The sequence below is a fragment of the Acinonyx jubatus genome, chromosome D1, assembly GCF_027475565.1.
Source record: "Acinonyx jubatus isolate Ajub_Pintada_27869175 chromosome D1, VMU_Ajub_asm_v1.0, whole genome shotgun sequence".
NCBI lineage: Eukaryota > Metazoa > Chordata > Mammalia > Carnivora > Felidae > Acinonyx > Acinonyx jubatus.
Genome location: NC_069390.1, coordinates 67,302,382 through 67,321,227, shown reverse-complemented (window position 1 = coordinate 67,321,227; position 18,846 = coordinate 67,302,382). Strand labels below are relative to the sequence as shown.

General features: G+C 35.2%; 1 protein-coding gene across 16 annotated transcripts in view; it reads left to right on the top strand.

The window, feature by feature from the left end:
- The window catches only part of PICALM (phosphatidylinositol binding clathrin assembly protein), a 100,113-nt gene that overhangs the window by 26,920 nt on the left and 54,347 nt on the right, over window positions 1-18,846 (top strand). For all 16 annotated transcript variants that reach the window (XM_053203754.1, XM_027039964.2, XM_053203755.1 and 13 more), the window contains exons 2-4: window positions 6,480-6,622; window positions 9,920-9,995; window positions 13,059-13,161. In XM_053203754.1, coding sequence (XP_053059729.1) covers window positions 6,480-6,622; window positions 9,920-9,995; window positions 13,059-13,161 — 322 coding nt within the window. The remainder of the gene's footprint in view (window positions 1-6,479; window positions 6,623-9,919; window positions 9,996-13,058; window positions 13,162-18,846) is intronic.

Genomic DNA, 18,846 nt, shown 5'->3' with positions numbered 1-18,846 from the left:
TATTACCTCACTCCTGGGAAAGTGGCCTTTATCAAAAAGACAAATACCAAGTGTTGGCAAGGATGTAGAGAAGAGGGAGTTCTTGTGCACAGTTAGTGGGACTGTAAATTGGTGTACCTACTGTGGAAAACATGGAGGTTCATCAAATTGAAAATAGAACTATATGATCCAGCATTTCCACTTTGGTGTATTTATCTGAAGAAAATGGAAACACTAACTTGAAAAGATACATGTACCCTCATGTTCACTGCAGTATTATGTATGATAGCCAAGATATGGAAACATCCTAAGTGTCCATTGATGGATGAATGTATAAGGAAATTGTGGTATATGCACAGTGGAATATTATTCAGCCATGAAAAGAATGATATCTTGCCATTTGTAGCATCATGGATGGACCTCCAAGGCATTATGCTAAGTGAAATAAGTCAGACAGAAAGACACATACTATGTTCTCTCTCTTATTTGAGGAATCTAATAAAAGTTCATAGATACAGGAAACAGATTGGTGGTTGCAAGAGGTGGGGAACGAGGGTGGGAGAAATGGGTGAAGGGGGGTTAACAGTAGGAAAATGTAATTGATATAAAACATAGAAATTTTGAATTGTTTAAACTACAGATGTTTAGTAATGTATGTGACATAGGTATATCTTATGTTATATAGTAGTACTTAATTACCAGTATTTGTTGAGCATTTCCTTTGTAGTTCCAGTAGCATTAACTAATCCTCAAAATTTACGAGGTAGATACACATACACACCAAAAAAACCAGTAGGTTTCAGAGTGATCATTTTGAAAGAGATAGTAGCATTTGGCTGAGTGATTATGATACATTGTAGGTTTTTTTGTTTTTTACTATTATTTTTGGCCAAGTTTATTTATTAAAAAATCTACTTGGGTATCAGCACAGTTTTGATATAGCTTAGTGAATGCCTGTACAGTTGGGAACTTGAGACCCTATACATTCTGCTGATGGTGTTTTCCTGAGTTGTGAAAGTGAACCCTAAGTGGCTTAAGTTTCTAAAGTTAGTGAACTTTGCCTTGGGAGATGTGTATAGGCTAGTGGCCTGCACTAGGAATATGGCTGTAACATTAATGAAGCCATTTGGTAATTGGTTACTACTAAGTTTATTTTGTTGAACATTTTCCCCTGAATACAAAAATACTGTTCTGCATTTCACTACTTTTTTTTTTTTTTTTTTTTTTTTTTTTTACTATTTTTGTTTTAAATTGATTAGAAGTTTAGTACTTGCACTAGATTGGCTATTTGGATATTCACTTGGTATATATGTTTCTAAACACCTTATCTTTTACAAAATTTAATTCTGGTCGTAAATTTGTTACTACTTTGTAGTGAGCTCATGTGACCTAACCTTTGGGCAAGTCTTGCCTGTGTTGATACAATTAATGTCTACCTGCCACAGACATTGGAAGGGCATATTAAATAGTAAAAGGGAGAGTATTTTGTTTGTATAGTAGGAATTGGTTTTTTCCACTGTCTCTGGAAAAATGCTCTTCATTTCCTTAGTAGGCCTATTTTCTTCTTGACCTTAAATACTAGAAATCCTCTTGAAAATTCTCTTTGTACCTAAAGCATAGATCCTGTATCCCATGTAGTAATTTTTTTGAGTGTGAGGTTTACGACTTATTTATAATGTAAAATTCAAGAAGGTATTTAGTTTTTATATTCTTAAGGGAAAAAAACTAAAAGAAAATATAAGATGTGTTTCTATTTTGGAACCCTTTCGATTGGTAAGGGAAATTTAATACCAAGTTTGTGGTTTTTAAGAACTGAAGTCTTCTGAATTGAGAATAGGGAAAGCAGTAGCTGTCAAGATTCCCATAATATGCATGATTCTTACTTGGAATTATTTGCTTTTGGTTAGTCAGAAGTGGGAAAACATTTTTTTCCTGAGTTGTTAGAGCTCAGACTTGGAAGCATTTTCAGGTTATTGTTGTAGTAGAAACCTTGTGCGGAGGAAAAATTACTGCCTGGAGAACTGCTTAAAATACTATGGGGGAAGTATAGTCTGTAGAGTTGGTGTAATGATTCAGTATTTTTTCTCAGCAGTATTTATATAACTTTGGTTTTGCATTTGCTCTACTCTGGGTTCCTAATCTCTACATGAATGCTTATTTCTTTGTCCCATTTAATGTGAAGTGCTATATTTTAGTTTCTGGAGTTATCCTTCAGTTTTTATGTGGTCATTCCTAAAGTGTAGAAATTTCTAAAGTATTGTTTTCATAAGCAAATAATAACCTTTATTTGTTAGATACTCTTAAATTTGAAATTTGAAAATTTCCACATGTAATGGGCTCAGGTTCTTTATTCTTTTGGGAATAGCAGATTGTGCAGATAGTCTGAAATTGTTGGTTTTAGTCTATGTAAAAAATACCATTTTGGATGCCTTTAAAAAAAAAGTCATGCTAAGGCTGTGTATGCTTATAATAATACGCTTATTAAAATGAATCAAAAAGTATGAGTGACCACTATACATGAGGCACTATTCTGGACCTTAGGGGATATAGCAGAGAACAAAACAGAGCCCTGCCCACATGGAACTTAGATTTTTTTTTTTTAAGAGCTCTAAGATTTTATTTATTTATTTTAATGTTTATATTTTTTTGAGAAAGAGAGAGAGAGAATGGAGGAGAGGCAGAGAGAGGAAGAGAGAGAATCCCAAGCAGGCTCTGCGCTGTCAGCGCAGAGCCCAATGCGGGGCTTGTGAACTCATGAACTGTGAGATCATGACCTGGGCTGAGATCAAGAGTCAGACGCTTAGCTGACTGAGCCACCCAGGCGCCCCTGGAACTTAGATTTTGATTGAGAGAGAAAAACATTAAATACAGTAAGATGAATTAGGTGGTAAGTGTTCTGGAGACAAAACAAGAGTTAAGGGGGTGGATAGTGATGGTTTGGAGGTAGAAGAGTGCCCTGAGGCTTTGTAATTTTGTATAATTATTCAGAAGAGTTATCTGATAAGGTGACATTTGAGCAAAGATCTATAGGAATAAAATGTGGGAGCAAGAAGTGTAGATATCTGGGAGAAGCATATTCTAGGTAGAAAGAACAGCAGGTCCTGAGCACCTGTGGTAAGAGTATTTGGCCTTTGGGAGGCACTGCAAAGGAGACGTCAGTGTAACTGAAGCAAAGTGATGCACAGGAGAGAGCTGTTCACAGAGGGATTACATAGCACTGGTAAAATGTATAAATTCTAATATATGTAAAATCCTCTAGTTGTTGAAACTAAAATCTACTTTTTGCTTCATTTAAGATCAGACTCTAAAAAAAAAAAAAAAGTTTATTTTGAGGGAGGGAGAGGGGCAGAGAGAGAGAGAGAATTCCCAGGCAGGCTTTGCAGTGTCATTGTGGTACCCAATATGGGGCTCAAATTCATGAATTGTAAGATCATGACCTGAGCTAAAGTCGGACACTCAACTGAATAAGTCACCCAGGCACCCCAGATCAGGCTTTCTGACTAATGTAGCATTTTACTTACCTCTGTGATGAAGAGTATGGAAATGGCTAACAAAAATGTTTGGAGCCTCCTTTTAAGGTCTTTCAAACTAGTTAGAAGAAAATCATTTGTAAGTAGATACAGTATGGAATAATTCTGTAGTGTAGGATTATGTGTCAGCTTTAGTGACTGGCGAGTACTTTAGAATGTGAAAGGGAACACGACTCATTTCGAAGAATGAGTAAGAATGAAAAGATTCAGGTGTGAAACAGCAAGGTACATCAGAGAAAACTGGAGAGTGGGTTCTGTTTTGGAAGCCAAAAGTCAAGAAGGGAGGCTATTGACAAGGACAGAATGTGTGCCGTCCTGTATGTAGTAGGGACCTCACTGAGGTTAGGCAGTGACAGTGTTGTGTTGTAGATCATTCTTTGGTCAGTTTAGAGACTGTTTAGGGGTGTGAGGTGAGTGAGACCCCAAATCAGAAGTGAAGCAGCCAGTCAGTCCAACATTTCTCAGTGGGGACAATTTTGGGTGGAGCAGTTTTATTTATTTAAAAAAAATTTTTTTTTAAGTAGGCTCTGTGCCCAACTTGGGGCCTGGGCTCATGACACTGAGATCAAGAGTCACGTGCTCTATCTATTGAGCCAGCCAGGTACCCCGATGGGTAGAGTAGTTTTAAATTATGAAGTGCTGATTGTGCATTGCAGGATGGTTAGTTTCCCACATCATTGATATTAAATGCCAGTAAAAACTCTGTGTGTTAATCCCCCTCCCCAGTTTCTGAATACTTTCAGGAGAGGTGGTACCTCCTGGTTAGGAAATAAATAGGACTTGAATTCTGGCTTTGGCAATGACATGTAATGGAGAGGAACAAGTACAATGGCTGGAGATTTAGGAGACTTAGTTATTGATGGGCTGTACGGAGTATATATAAACACACAGGTAGGAGCACTTTTGGGGTAGTATTGTGACAAATTTTGTGACAAGTTCAGTTTTGAAAGCTAAAAAAGATTCTGAGGTGTATAAAATGATACCATCATGGGGAAGTAAACATGTTTAATAATTGAATAGCTTATCAAGATAGTTTCTGGAAGGATATAGAAAAATATAGATATATCTGGGGTGCCTGGGTGGTTCAGTTGGTTAAGTGGCCAACTTTAGTTCAGATCATGATCTTACTGTTCGTGGGTTTGAGCCCCACATCGGGCTCTGTGCTGACAGCTCAGAGCCTGGAGTCTGCTTCAGATTCTGTGTCTCCTTCTCTCTGCCCCTCCCACTCATGTTCTGTCTCTCTTTCTCTCAAAAATAAAACATTAAAAAAGAAAAAATACAGATATATCAAGATAAATGGAGGAAAAAAATTAAGATAACTCCTTATAATTGGGTTCAGACCTTGATCAATGAGCTTCAAGTTCTAAAGGATTCAAAAGGACCAAGACAGATATATATGCCTTGCCCTCATTATTTTTTGAGAGGCAGAGAAAGCTTAACTTTGGGAATAAGGTGTACGTGATATATTTAGTGCTGTAGGACAGGTATGAAGTACTGTTCAAGAAGATTCAGAGAAGGCAGAGATCAAATTGTGTTTTTTTACTATCAGAAACTGAACCATACACACCAAATTGTGAAAGTACTATTTAATTTTTGTTGCAAGTATGAATTGTGAAAGCCTTGTGTCATTCTTCTGTTCCATGGGCGCTCTGTTTGACTGTTTTGTGCTTTGTTCTTTAAGCTTTGTTGGCTAGGGTGACTGCTTATCTAAAATTCATTTGTTATCAAATGTTACTTTGTATAATAATTGGACCTATAAGAAGAAATGTTTTTAAAAGATTGTAAGCAGATGGAATGGTCATAGTTACATTACTGTTTCTTGCTAGTGATCAAGGCCAAGTTAGGTCACTTGAATTTTTATTTAATCATTATGTGCTGAAGATTAAAAATGGACAAACTACTTATGAGTCATGAATAACTTTAGTTTCTTTCCCTTTACCACAGTTATAGCTGAGATATTTATACATTTTTTATATGTTACTTTACAAGTGAAACAACTCATTTCTTCCTTTCTATTCTTTAAATTGGATCGTATTTTATATTTTCTTCACTGAATTTGCCAATAATATCCCTTAAGTAGATTGGAGGTAAAACTCTGAGGTTATTAAGAGCTGCCTTCCCCCGCCACCCCCCCTCCCCCCCCGCCCCCAGTTTCGGGGCTGAAACAATTGTATATTAAACCATTTTATAGTTATGTTCTCCCACTTGAAATATAAAATTGGAACTTAGATTGTTTTAGCTGTTTTCAGAGTAATAGCAAATAGAGTTCTTGGATCATTTCTTCTTGGACTTGTATGCAACAAGAAATTTCACTTCATTTCCAGTTTTGTTAGAGTTAGCTAGTTGATATCAGCTGATAACTGAGCTAATGGTAAAACTGAAGGGTGAGAAGAATGAAAATTTTATATAAACTGAGATCCTACCCACTCACAGACCACATATCTGCTCTATCTTCCTTATAGTACAAACACAGCATTCTAGGGAGAATATTAATAAAGGTCATTTGACCTTCAGTTTGTTCATGCTTCTATATGTCTGTTTGTTTGTGTTTTTTGAATGGTAGGGATGAATAATACTAACATTGTAGTTCTGAGGGTTTATGAGTAATAAGAGAACTGAAAGTTCTACAGGGCCTTAAAATAGTTCTTTTTGAGATCAATAAAATAGTTGAGGGTGAATTACTCTGAGGAAATTTGATTTACTTAATGGTATTGATCCTTTATATGATCCTAATCAATATCCTTCTAATCAATATTATTCTTCCTAATCCTTTGTAATTAATATTATCCTTCCTAATTCTTCTCAGGTGGATTATAGTGGTGTCAATTATTCTCCTAAGAGATTTTTAATATCTTCTCCAAACTCTCTATTGTTGCTCCACTGTTAGATTTTTCCCGTCAGTGTGCACATCTGACATTAATAATAAATTAAAGCTGCAGAGTAAGTCTTTTTTTTTTTTTTTAATTGCAGACTTAATTCAGTGCACAAATGAGATGAATGTGAACATCCCACAGTTGGCAGACAGTTTATTTGAAAGAACTACTAATAGTAGTTGGGTCGTGGTCTTCAAATCTCTCATTACAACTCATCATTTGATGGTGTATGGAAATGAGGTAAGCCAAATTTTTGATTAACAAGCATACTGGTGTGATGACTGATTATTCAGCTTGCTTCTCTCATGGAAACTTCAGGAATGACTTTAGCAACCAAATAATATAGGTAAAAAGGGCAAGGGGACTAGGCAGAAATAAAATTGTAGCTTCTACAATTTGAGGAAGAATAATGGGTCAAAGCCCAGAGCATTTTGAATAATGGGATCAAGAAATAGGGATTAATGTCTAGAGGTAGATTCCGTAAGCAGCACTAGGTTTTGCAGGCCTTGTGCATAGACTGTACGTTTGTCTATATCTATTTGCTTTATTATGGCCAATCAGATTTCTCCCTGATTTTATATAGTTGTCTTTGGAATCACTTTGTCTAGTTCAAAGCTGTTACATTGAGCACTAAGATGGCATTTGCTGAGAGGGATTGATTAAAGAGTGCCCTTTTTTATTTATAAATATAACTTATTGTCAGATTGGCTTCCATTCAACCCCCAGTGCTCATCCCAAGTGCCCTCCTTAGGTGCCCATCACCCATTTTCCCCTCTCCCCCATCCACCCTCAGTTTGTTCCTCTGTGTTTAAGAGTCTAAAGAGTGCCTTCTTAAGCAGAGAGGTGTCTGAAGCCTTCACTGAAGTCTTCATTGCCCTAAAGGGTAACAAAAAGATGCCTAAGCTTTTGTATTTTAATGTTTGGAGAGAATCATCTTGTTTTCCATAATAGGCTAGTGGCTGATTATTTTATTGTGTTACAAGAATACTTGAATGCAACTAGATAAATCTATGCTTAGTGTGCACCTTAGAAAAATGCAGCCCACCAATTGTTGAGAGATGGGGAGAGACTTCAGGTGTTGGTATTAGACTTTTGAGCATAATGACTTTCTGACATCCATCACGTTACTCATTTGGGGCTTTCAGTGCTAAGGCTTTTCTGTCATCTTGGGAAGATACCAATAGAGAATCATTAAGTTAGTTTAGAATTAAAGCCAGAGTTTACCTTCAACTTCATCATTGCAACAGATCTTACTATATGCACATTTTGGTGTTCTCTTCTGGTCCTTGTTTTTAATAGCTATAACCATAATTTAGATAAACTATTTAGCTTTTTTATATCATGTCACACCATAAGCATTTCTTTATTATTATCTTTAGTGACAATTTAATGGATCATATATTCCATAATTTTCTTAACTTTCCCTTTCCTAGAAATTTAGCTTTCTGATTATTCACTGGATGACTTTATTTGTAGTGTTTAAGTTTTAAAAGTTATTCCCAGAAGTTACCTGAAATATGACGTCTCAGTCAAGAGACATGACTCAGTTTTCTGATTTATTGTAACCAGTGTATGGAGTCAATAGGAATGTTTATATATACTAACTTTAGCGTAACTTGAAGCATTTTTTATCTTAACTACGATAACAGTTTTCTGCTTTTATTGGGATTGTGTTTACTTAAGATCGTGATTATTTACTGTGAAGAATTTCAGGCTTATATAGCATTTTTCACCTTTTTTAAAGAAAATGTAGTTTATCCTTTAAAAAGAAAAAGCCACGAGTATAACCAATTAGAATGCCAGATAAAGAGGAAGACTATTAGTCATGGCTTTCCGGGACTATGAATAAGGTGATAATACTAGACACAAAACTTTGATAAAAGTAAGGAAACAGAAAGTTGACAGCCATTCCTTACAGTTGACTGATAAGAGGAGAAAAATAGTATTTCATTGTGGTTTTTAGATAAACTCATGTTTATTTCCCTTAAGCAGCTAAGACAAATTCAATACTCTTCTTATTGGCAGGTTTAGTAGTCTGTGAGAGAGTATGCATAGGATTTTACTCTGTTGTGATGAGAATACCATAGGGCAAGGAGGAGAGTGATCTGTCCTGCCCCTGCTAGGGAACATTTGTTGCAAATGATGGGGTTGCTATTGGCATCTGTAGGTAGAGAGGCCAGGAATGCTTTTAAACATTACAATGCACAGGATGGGTTTCCCACAACAATGAATTATCACAGCTTATGGAAATCATGGGGTCTAATACTGTCTTAGGATATTTTAACACCTTTTTGAAACCAGTTTTAGGATAAGTGATGAAACATCAGTATTTGATTTATAAATTGTTTTTCAAAATCCTGGCTTGGTAGTTTGGGGTGAACGCAGATGAAACAAGATTGAGTTAGAGGAGTGCTGGTGTATATCCTAATTGATAGTAACCCTCTGCATGTATTAAAAAAAAAAAATGAAATCTTAAGGGGAAGTGAAATGGAAAGGAATTAGCTCTATTTTAGAGGTTGTATGTAAAGGGAAGTTAAGGTTGTGTTCTGTGGTAAGAACTTTGGAGAGGATTTTGACAGTATTTTGAGAAGATGAACTTTTGCATACATGCTGACCCAAAAATTCAAGCCTAAGTTTATATCATGAGAAACTTTTGTATGTTTGCACATGGAGACCAAGTACAAAGATGTCCATGAAACATGGTTAATAATAGTGAAATTGGAAAGAACTGGATAAGAAATGGATACATAATGATATACTGGCCTTTGAAATGCTAGAACGTCATTTAAAATGAATTAACTGGTTCTACGTATATTAATTAAATACTTTTTCTTGGGAAAAAGTTGTTAAAAAGCACTTTGGAAAAGAATACAGTATGATTTTTCTGTAAATTTAAAATAGAAAAAATTATGTACAGTTTATAGGATATATATATATAGAAAAATTATAAAAATGTGTGTGGGAATGATACAAACCTACTTTAGAATATTATTGCCTTTGAAGAGGGAAGGAAATGAGATTGAAGGTGTGTGTCTTCAATAGAGTTTTTAATGTTTTGTTTCTCTAAGAAAATCTGAAGTAAATATGGCAGTGTGTTTAATCTGGACAGTGGGTAAGGGAGGATATCTGTAATACTGTTTTCTTGTATGATTATAATTTTGTTTTTAAAAAGGTCATAAAAATTTGGGTCACTAGGTAGCTGTATAAAGTAAAGATTCCACTTGAGTGTGACTAGCTGTAGCCCTAATATGCTGCAGTAAAGCCAAAATTACTGGTTCTAGGTTAAAAGTTCCTACTTCCTTTTAGACGCTGATACTGAAGCCATGGGTATTAGGCTTTAATCAATTCCTGTATGCTAGTGAAAAATACGGATTATGTTTCTAGGTTTATTAACTAGTTAACCGGACTGAGGATGAGAAATTTAAGCTAGATAAGCTTAATGGAATGTATTAAACACAACCACCGCCCACATTCTCAAATTAGACTTTGTTAGATGGCATTATCTTAATTTGACATAATTGTTTGTTTGTTTTCCAGCGTTTTATTCAGTATTTGGCTTCAAGAAACACATTGTTTAACTTAAGCAATTTTTTGGATAAAAGTGGATTGCAAGGTAAAGACAACTTACTCATTATAGAAAATCAACCCTGTATGATGATTACTGTAGAGTTGAACTCTGTCTTTTAGAACATGTGTTGTGGAGGAACTTCATATTTTAGTAAAAGGTGTAGGGAAGAAAAAACTGTGTTTTAATGTGAAGATTAAGATTGATTTCAGTGTTTGACACTTAGAACTCTAGGAAATAAAATAGGGTAGAGCTTTCAGAGCATGGACTCTGGAATTAAACTGCCTTGTTTCAGTACCATCTCTACCACTTACCAGCTGCATGAACTTGAGCAAGTTACTTCACCTCTCTGCATCTGTAAAGTCAGGAATAATGATAGCACCTACCCTGTAGTGTTGTCATGAGGCTTAACCTAGTTAATAATTATAAAGTGCTTACAGTAGTGTCTGGCACACAGGAATCACCATCCATGTAAGTATGAGCTTTCATTGTTATTGTTACCATTTTATGCTTTATTCCAAGAAATTTAGTTGCGAATATCATACATTTTAGTAGCAAAAGTAAGTATGGTGTATTGTTCAGATGAATTGCTCATTGATACTCAGACCTGTTATTTATTTTGCTTTTAATTCAGTAACTTGAGATTGCTGCATTGGTACTCCATGCACATTCTGTCTTACTGGGATCTGTCATACTTAGTTCCTGAACTAGGCCTTTAACATTGTACAATGCCAGCTCTAGGAATAACATCACAAAGAACATACTAACTGATTTGGGAATATTCAATAGTAGGGCTCAATCTGGGAAATGTTTTTGGAGAAGGGAGATTTTTCTGCTGGGCTTTGAAAGCTAGATGAGAACATGGGTTGGCTTAAGCAAAAGTACACATGAAAGAGCATGGGATATTTAAGATTTATAGAGCAAATCAATATGAATAGAATGTATGGATGATATATTGGAGAAAAGGTAGTGGCAGATAGCCCTCTAGAGCTGTTTGGGGCCAAAATCAGACACAGAAAATTTTGATAGAGTTGGGATTTTATAAGGCAGTGAGAAACCATCATGTTCATTGAGTAGAGGGAGAAGGGGAGAAGGACTGTGTGAAAGTGCCATACCTAAGTACAAGTTTGATTACAGTGATAAAGTCTTGAAGACATTGAGACTGTTCTGGTCATTTTTTTGGTCATCTAGTAGAATGTTTTCGTCATCTAGTAGAAAGTTAATGACCTGAATTGTGGCTTTTGTGGAGGTAACATCAGTGGAATTTAGTGGCTAACATTGTTTGGGTTGGGAGCTGTCCGGTTCAATACTTCTTCACTTTTGGAAGATGAAAGTATTAATTAGAATGAATCAAATACCCTATCTTCCAGAGATTTGGGAAGGCCAGTAATCTGTATATAGAACTGTTATAAGATTTTATTTTGACAAAGATGTAGTGCTCCAAGTAGTTAAAAAAAAAATTAATTAAGCAGTGGAATCACTTTTTCAAATAAAACCTTAAATAGCAACCAGAAATATATAACAGATAAAACTGGAGCTGATCTGTTTTCCGGGATGTGGAAGAAACGCTACTTGCTTATCTTTTTATTTCTGTTTATTTCAACTTTAAGAGTCTGGAAAATAATTTGCAAACCACTACTCTAAAACAGAGTATATGCATATATGGAAATAGAGTTTTTGGTGTCTTATTAGCTACTGATTTTCCACTTAAGATGGAAATTAAGCATTTCTGGTAATATTTTAGGATTTTTATTCCTTTTATGTAGAGAACATTTTTTAGGCCTTTTGCTTGAAGCTCATTCTGAAGAGATTATAAAGATAAAACTGAAACAGTAATTAAAAGTATGTAATTCAGTGGTTTTGACAGTTTGGGTTCCTCATATAATTTGCTGGGTGGAGTCTGGTATATTTCATTATATTTTATAATATATATACTGGGTATATATATAAATACAAATAAGCTTCTAGTCTAGTGCATTAGACATTATGTACACCAAATAGCTAGGAACTGTACATGAAGTAAGAATAATGTGGAAACACAGAGTTCAGGGAAAGTGTCAGAGACTGAAGGATGGTAGGTATTTCTCCCAGCAGGAGGATGGAATAAAGTTGATGAGAGGGAACAATATAAACTAAAGAGCTGAGGAATGTGAGTATGTAACACCTTATAAAATACAGTAGTACTTATGAGCATACATGAGGGTGATAATGTTTTTTTCTATTTTGTTCATTTTTCTCCAGTGGCACTTAGTAGGGCTCAAGAAATATGTGCTGAATAAATGAATTGGTAATGATGTTAAATTCAGTTATTTGACATTTTTGTTGTTATTGTTTTGGTATTGTCTTTTTAAAGTAGTAGAGATCATCAAATAAAGTGAAATTTGTTGGTGAAGATGAGCTAAAATAAGATGGACCTGGTTCGTAATTAGCAAAAATTTGTAGACTTACCTAAGCCAGGCAGTAACTAAAATAAAAGTTGTTATTTTAATAGCATCGATTAGGTTTTATGTTACTGAAGTTTTCAAATCTCATGATTATGATGAAAGAAAATCTTCAAGTTTTACTGAAAACATCATATAGTTCTTTCTTATTTTGCCTTAAACTTAGGTATTGCCATTTCTCTCGTCATACTATATAGTAATTTTTGTACTTTTTATAAGGTTGGCACACATAAGTTTGGGTTTTCCAAATAATATATAACTGAAGATTTCTTAAGTATGAAAATTATAAAATTGCTTACTGATTTGAAGAGAGGGGCTTATGGTTCCATAGGATGTTCAGTTTCAGTTATGAAGTTATCAAGAAGTATTTAAGAGAACATGGTTTTTCAATTCCTATAAGAATGTTGATCAGAAGTATAATAAAAATATTATTTTAGTGAAATTTTAAAGGGGACAGTTTTTCAAAGCCACCTATGACATACCTGACTTAAAACATGTGAAGTGTTAGAGTTTTTAATGTGATGCTATTCATTATTAGTCACTTAATTTACATCACTAGATTGAGTTGGGATAGCAAGATATTATGGCCTTTGGATGAAATGAGTTGGTTTTCTAAGCAAAGTGGGATTTTAATAATTTGTGGAAATATTTTCTATTTTTTTTCTTACAGGATATGACATGTCTACATTTATTAGGCGGTATAGTAGATATCTTAATGAAAAAGCAGTTTCATACAGACAAGTTGCATTTGATTTCACAAAAGTGAAAAGAGGGTGAGTTAAGCTTTCCCTTTTTTTGATATCTAATGGATTCAAATATTTTAAAATGTGAACCATAGAAATTAATAGATTATGAATTATGATTTCAGGCCAGTTTAAAATAAGAATTTTATTTTTTATTTGAAGTATATCATATGCTTTGTGCTAGGATTTTTAAAAGCTCTTTCAAATTTTGTAATAGCTTTATTGAGATACAATTCACAAAACATAAAATTCACCCTTTTAAAGTGTATAATTAAGTGGGTTTTCATATATTTACAAAGTTGTGTGCTGCATAAGTATTCCAGAATATTTTATCATTCCTATGAGAAACCTCATACCCATTAGCAGTCACTTCCCATTTCCCCCTTTCTCCAGACCCTGAAGACTACAAATCTACTTTCTGATTCTATGGATTTGCTTATTCTGGATATTTTAGATAAATGAAATCATATGTTATATGGCCTTTTGAGTTTGGCTTTTCTCATCTAGCAAAATATATTCAAGTTGTACCAGCCTTGTTCTAATGTGGATCACTACCTGATATAGCCTGGTATACAGATTTTTCTCAGGATATATGAGAAGACCTTGGATAAAGCCACTAAAGACATTCTTAAGGGGCACTGGTAACCCTTGTAGGTCTGAAAGACTGCCCTAAGGGGAATCTGGCTTCTGCAGAAATATTTTTGTGAATGCCTTTCTGAATTTCCCTGCTTCCATCTAAACAATTAATGTTTTCTTTAAATTGTTCTCTTAAGGGGCCACCTGGGTGGCTCAGGTGGTTGAGTATGCAACTCCTGATTTCACTGGAGGTCATGAATCCAGGGGGGGTCATTGGATTGAGCCCCATATCAGGCTCCATGCCAAGCACCACCTGTCCCCCACTTGCACATGCTCTCTCTCTAAAAGAATGAATGAATGAATGAATGAATGAGTAGGTCTCTTGAAATGTTAAATTACTAGACTGCAATGGAAAATTTAATACAAAAATAGAAGTAACCCCTTAGTTAATTTAAGCATTTTAAAAATTGAACCTAAATGTTCTGTGTCACTATTACAAATTAATCAGGAGGTGATTAGTTTGGAACTTACCAAAACTAAATTCCACAGATTTTGTTTCATATATTTAAATACTCTGTCATTTGTGAGATGATAATAGAGGAGTTCATCTTAGAAGTCTGGTTCTTAATTCCAGTATTCTGTCCAGTGAACCATTTTCCAGTTGGGCTTATATTAACACTTCAGTGTAAAGTGTGTTCAGTAAAGCTAATCTTTGAAGGACTAGTTTTGTGATTGAGGGGAGTTGTTGCATTTCCTTCTTCCTTTTTTTTTTTTTTAAGTTTATTTTGAAAGAGAGAGCAGGGGAGGAGCAGAGAGAGAGGGAGAGAGAAAATCCCAAGCAGGCTCTGTGCTGTCAGCATGGAGCCCAGCATGGGGCTTGAACCCTTGAACTTTGAGATCACAACCTGAGCCAAATCAAGAGTGGGACACTTAGCCAACTGAGCCACTAGGTGCCCCTGCATTTCTGTATTTAACAGAGCTGAGAACACCCCTTGATAATGCACAATATATTTAATATTTGACTTAGAGGAAATTACTCTTAGAGGATAGGAAAGTGAATCAAGGAGCCATAACTGAGTGAACCCAGAAGCACAAAATTGATGTACACACACAGATATGTGTATGTGTGTATATATGTGTGTGTGTGTATGTGTATATTCACACATATATATCATTGTATTAAAGAAAAAATATAGGACATAGGATGTAAGTTGAGAATGTGGCAGCACTTAAAATTTATTATATCATGGCTAGAACCTCAGTGAACTGTTTGAGTTTTGGAGAGGAGTTTTGTAGTAAATAGTAAAGTTGTATTTATTAGGGTAATAATTTTTTATGTTTACAAAACTACTACACTTTAAAAACTGAGGCAGCATAGCAACCTATGTTGTAACTTGTAGGAAATTTGTAAGAAATGTTAACATTTTAGTATATGTAACCTGCTTTCTGTGTGTAAATAGAAATAAATATATGTAGGAAGACCCATAGAAAATCACACGACAATTGAATTACATTATTTGAAGACTGCTTTCCTTCTCTCTTGTGTATTTTAGATATTTTCAGTCTGTACTCAGATCTCATTCTTTTGGATGGCTATGGGATTCTCTTCTAGATGTACATTTGATTTACTCTCAGTTTTTATCTTATAAAAACAGTACATCTTTCTGACCATCCTTTTATATATTTGTATATATATATTTTTAATTTATTTTGAGAGAAAGAATGCATGCATATGGTGGAGAGGCAGAGAGAGTGTGGGAGAGAGAGAATCCCAAGCAGGCTTCACACTGTCAGCATGGACCCCAGTGCGGGGCTTAAATGCACGAACTTTGAGATCATGACCTGAGCCAAAATCAAGAGTTGGATGCTGAACTGACTGAGCCACCCAGGCTCCCTAAAGGAAACCTTATTTCTGCTGTTAGATTTTACATAGCACTGTCACTTCCACAAGGTCAACATAGCATTACTCACATTTGTATCTTCGGGACTTTGCACAGTCTAAACTACTATATTAGGTGATTAACAGTTTTTGAAAAAAGAACTAATTCAGTTTGTAAATAGTTTATTAAATGGCTTTATGAAAAATGAATCCAATAAGTTGCCTATGGATTTATCTTTCCAGTTGATTGTTAAACATCAGTCCCTATATTTTCTTTTTGTTTAACATTCCATTTTTTCATAGTATTAAGTTGAATTATCTTGAAATCTAAATTGGTTTGGTTCAAAGTATCAAGATATTGTTATGTAACAAGCAAAACACGGAATAATCCAGTTATTTTCTGTAAATAAGGACATGGATAGTCAGCCTTTAATCTATTGCTTTTATATTTGAGAAGTAAGTGTCTGAATTGAATTAAAATGTATTTAAGAAGTCATAAAACTCGTGTTCTTCATGGAATATGAATTGTCATGTATTTGGTGCAAATCATGTTGAAGCATTTGGGTTTGTGAATTGAGTTTTGAAGTCTGATAAAAGTATTTGGTAACTGTTAAGATTTATCTTAATTGAGAAATTTGAAGTTCTTTGGAAAGAAATGTTGTGGAGGCTAGTGACAGAGGGGAATCAAAATTGTCCCCATGGCTTCTGGTGTAAGTCACTGGGGAGATGGGCACCTTTCACTGGGAAGATTTTGGATTGGGGTAGGGTTGGGCATAATGGCAAAAAATTAAAGATTTAGTTTTGGAAATACCAGTTTTGTCATGCCTGTGATTTATACAAGGTGAGGTATCAAGTAGACAATTGGACATACTAACTTGGAACTTAAAAGTTTTGGTTTAGGAGTATAAGTACATTATTGGCATCTTGGTGGTTTCTGTCTTGAAAATAACAGATCACCTTGGGGGTAAGTACAGAATGAGAAGAGAGAGCCCAGGAACACTTGAGATATACAATATTTATTTTAGAGGATGAACAGAGGATGAGGAGCCAAGAAAAGAAACTGAAAAAGTGATAGTGAAGAAAATACTGTGAGAAGTCTAGTCAGATAAGGTTAGACAAGTATCCATTGGAGAAGCTACTTAGAATTTCTGCATGACCTAAACCAGAACTGTTTAACTGGAGTGGTAGGAGAGGGGCCGATATTGAGATGAACTGAATAATGAATGAAAAGTGAGCATGGAACTCTTTTTGAGAAATGTATTTGACTTTGTGAGATAAACGGTAGGTGAATGGGCATATGGGTTTAGTGGAGTGTGTATGTTTAAAGAATGGTGATAATAGAGACTTTGCCGGCATGTTCATGGGAATGGTCTAGTTTAAAAGAAGAGGTTAATGAGCTGCACTGTCCAATATGGTAGCTGTTTGCCAATGTGGCTAGTTAAATTTAAATTGATTAAAGTGAAATAAAATACAAAATTCGTTTCTTCAATTGGATCAGCCATATTTTGGATACTCAATAGCTGCATGTGGCTAGTGGCTACCGTATTGAATGGTGCACATACTGAATATTTACACCATTGCAGATAGTTGGACAGTGCTGTGTTAGAGAAAAAGAAGACAACCAAAGGACTGTGACAGAGTGGGATCCAGAGGACCTCTGTGAATGGTATTTATATTTCATAGAAAGAGAGATTTCCTCCATTGAATTGGACCAGACCAGATAGATGTAGTTTTGTTGGCAAGTTGACTAGACCTCTTTTTGTCATCTTCTGTTTTTGAATGAAATATTTGGGAGTTATGAGCTGAGAGTTTGTGTGTGGGTGTGGGGAGGCAGGGAAGAAAGGGTGGGAGAATCAGATTTCAAAGTACTTGGAGGAATTTACTGAAGAAGGCTAAGAGGATTGCTGGCAGTGCCGAGTGCCCATTTGAGGTTGATGATCATGAAATTTAGAGTTTTACCAGTTTGCTCTGTTGTGTGGTTTTCTTTACCAGCACTTAGCTGCTTAGCCAGGATTATGAATTTACCAAGTGACTGCAAGGGAAGAAGAGAGGTATAAGAGAGTTGAGTGTATTTGGAAGGTAATTATCACAATAATGATCTGTGGAATTCTAAGCTAGATGAAGGAAGTAAAAATGTGAAGGATAGTGGTAGAAGTTGAAACATTCAAGTTTATGATGAAGTCAAATAGTTTTGCCTTGGTGGTACTTGACCAAGGCAGCTGGGAGGTTATTGTCATAGGATAAGATGTATAAATTTTATCTTTTTTCATATTGGTGGTGGGGTAGGGGTAATGTGGTTTCTGGGGACAGTGAGGTCATGATCTGACCATAGGAATAGGATCTTTAGTCAAGGAACTTTGAGATTAAAATTTTGCATTGGTTGTCCATGTAGATGTTGAAATCAACCAAGAAAAATTGAGCCAGTATTCAGGTCTTCTGTGGTAAAGAGGAAATGACCAACAGGTCAAAAATAACTTCAGCAAGGAGAGGAGGGAGACTAAAAGGAGACTGATCAAATTAGAGTGAGGTGTATGAGAACGAAAAAATGGTTGTGAAGAGGAAGTGGTGTCCTTATGCCAAACTGCGCTAGCTGGTACCAACCAGTGGAGTATAGTACTTGGAGGGGAAACAGGCATCCATGGGTTAACACTTCTTATTGGAGAGAATTGTTGGACTAAGGCTGATAATGGTTGCCTACCTAAGGTAGTCCAGTGTTTGTTCTTTAAACGTGATTTTGTCTTGCAAAGCACTATTGTTGATTTTCATAGCTTAATTGTTTTTCTGGTATCTGGGGTTATGATTGAAGGGGTAGTGGCTCAGAGTAGAGTGGCTATTTATAAGTAAGTAGGTCATTTGTAAATTAGGGAAAGCCTACACACTTTTAAGAAGTGATGGTTACTCTCACAAAGGGTTATTAACAGCACTCTTTTAGAGTCTATTACATCTGGATTTACATAATGACCCTGCCACCCAGTAGTTCTCTGACTTTAGACAGTCATATAATCTCACTGATCATAGAACTTGATCATCTACAAAATGGGAGAAGTCTATCTATATGATTTTTGTAAGGATTTGAAAAACATACATCAAGCCCTTAGTATGGAGCCTGATGGTCACTGTGTACTTTAGCCCCAGGTACCTCTTATCTAGTGTTTTTGGTACCACTGTTGTAAAATTCTTTATATTGGTACTGTTAATATTTCTTGTATCTATTTTTAGAAATACCTAAAGCAAAATTTATTTATTATTATTTTTTAAAT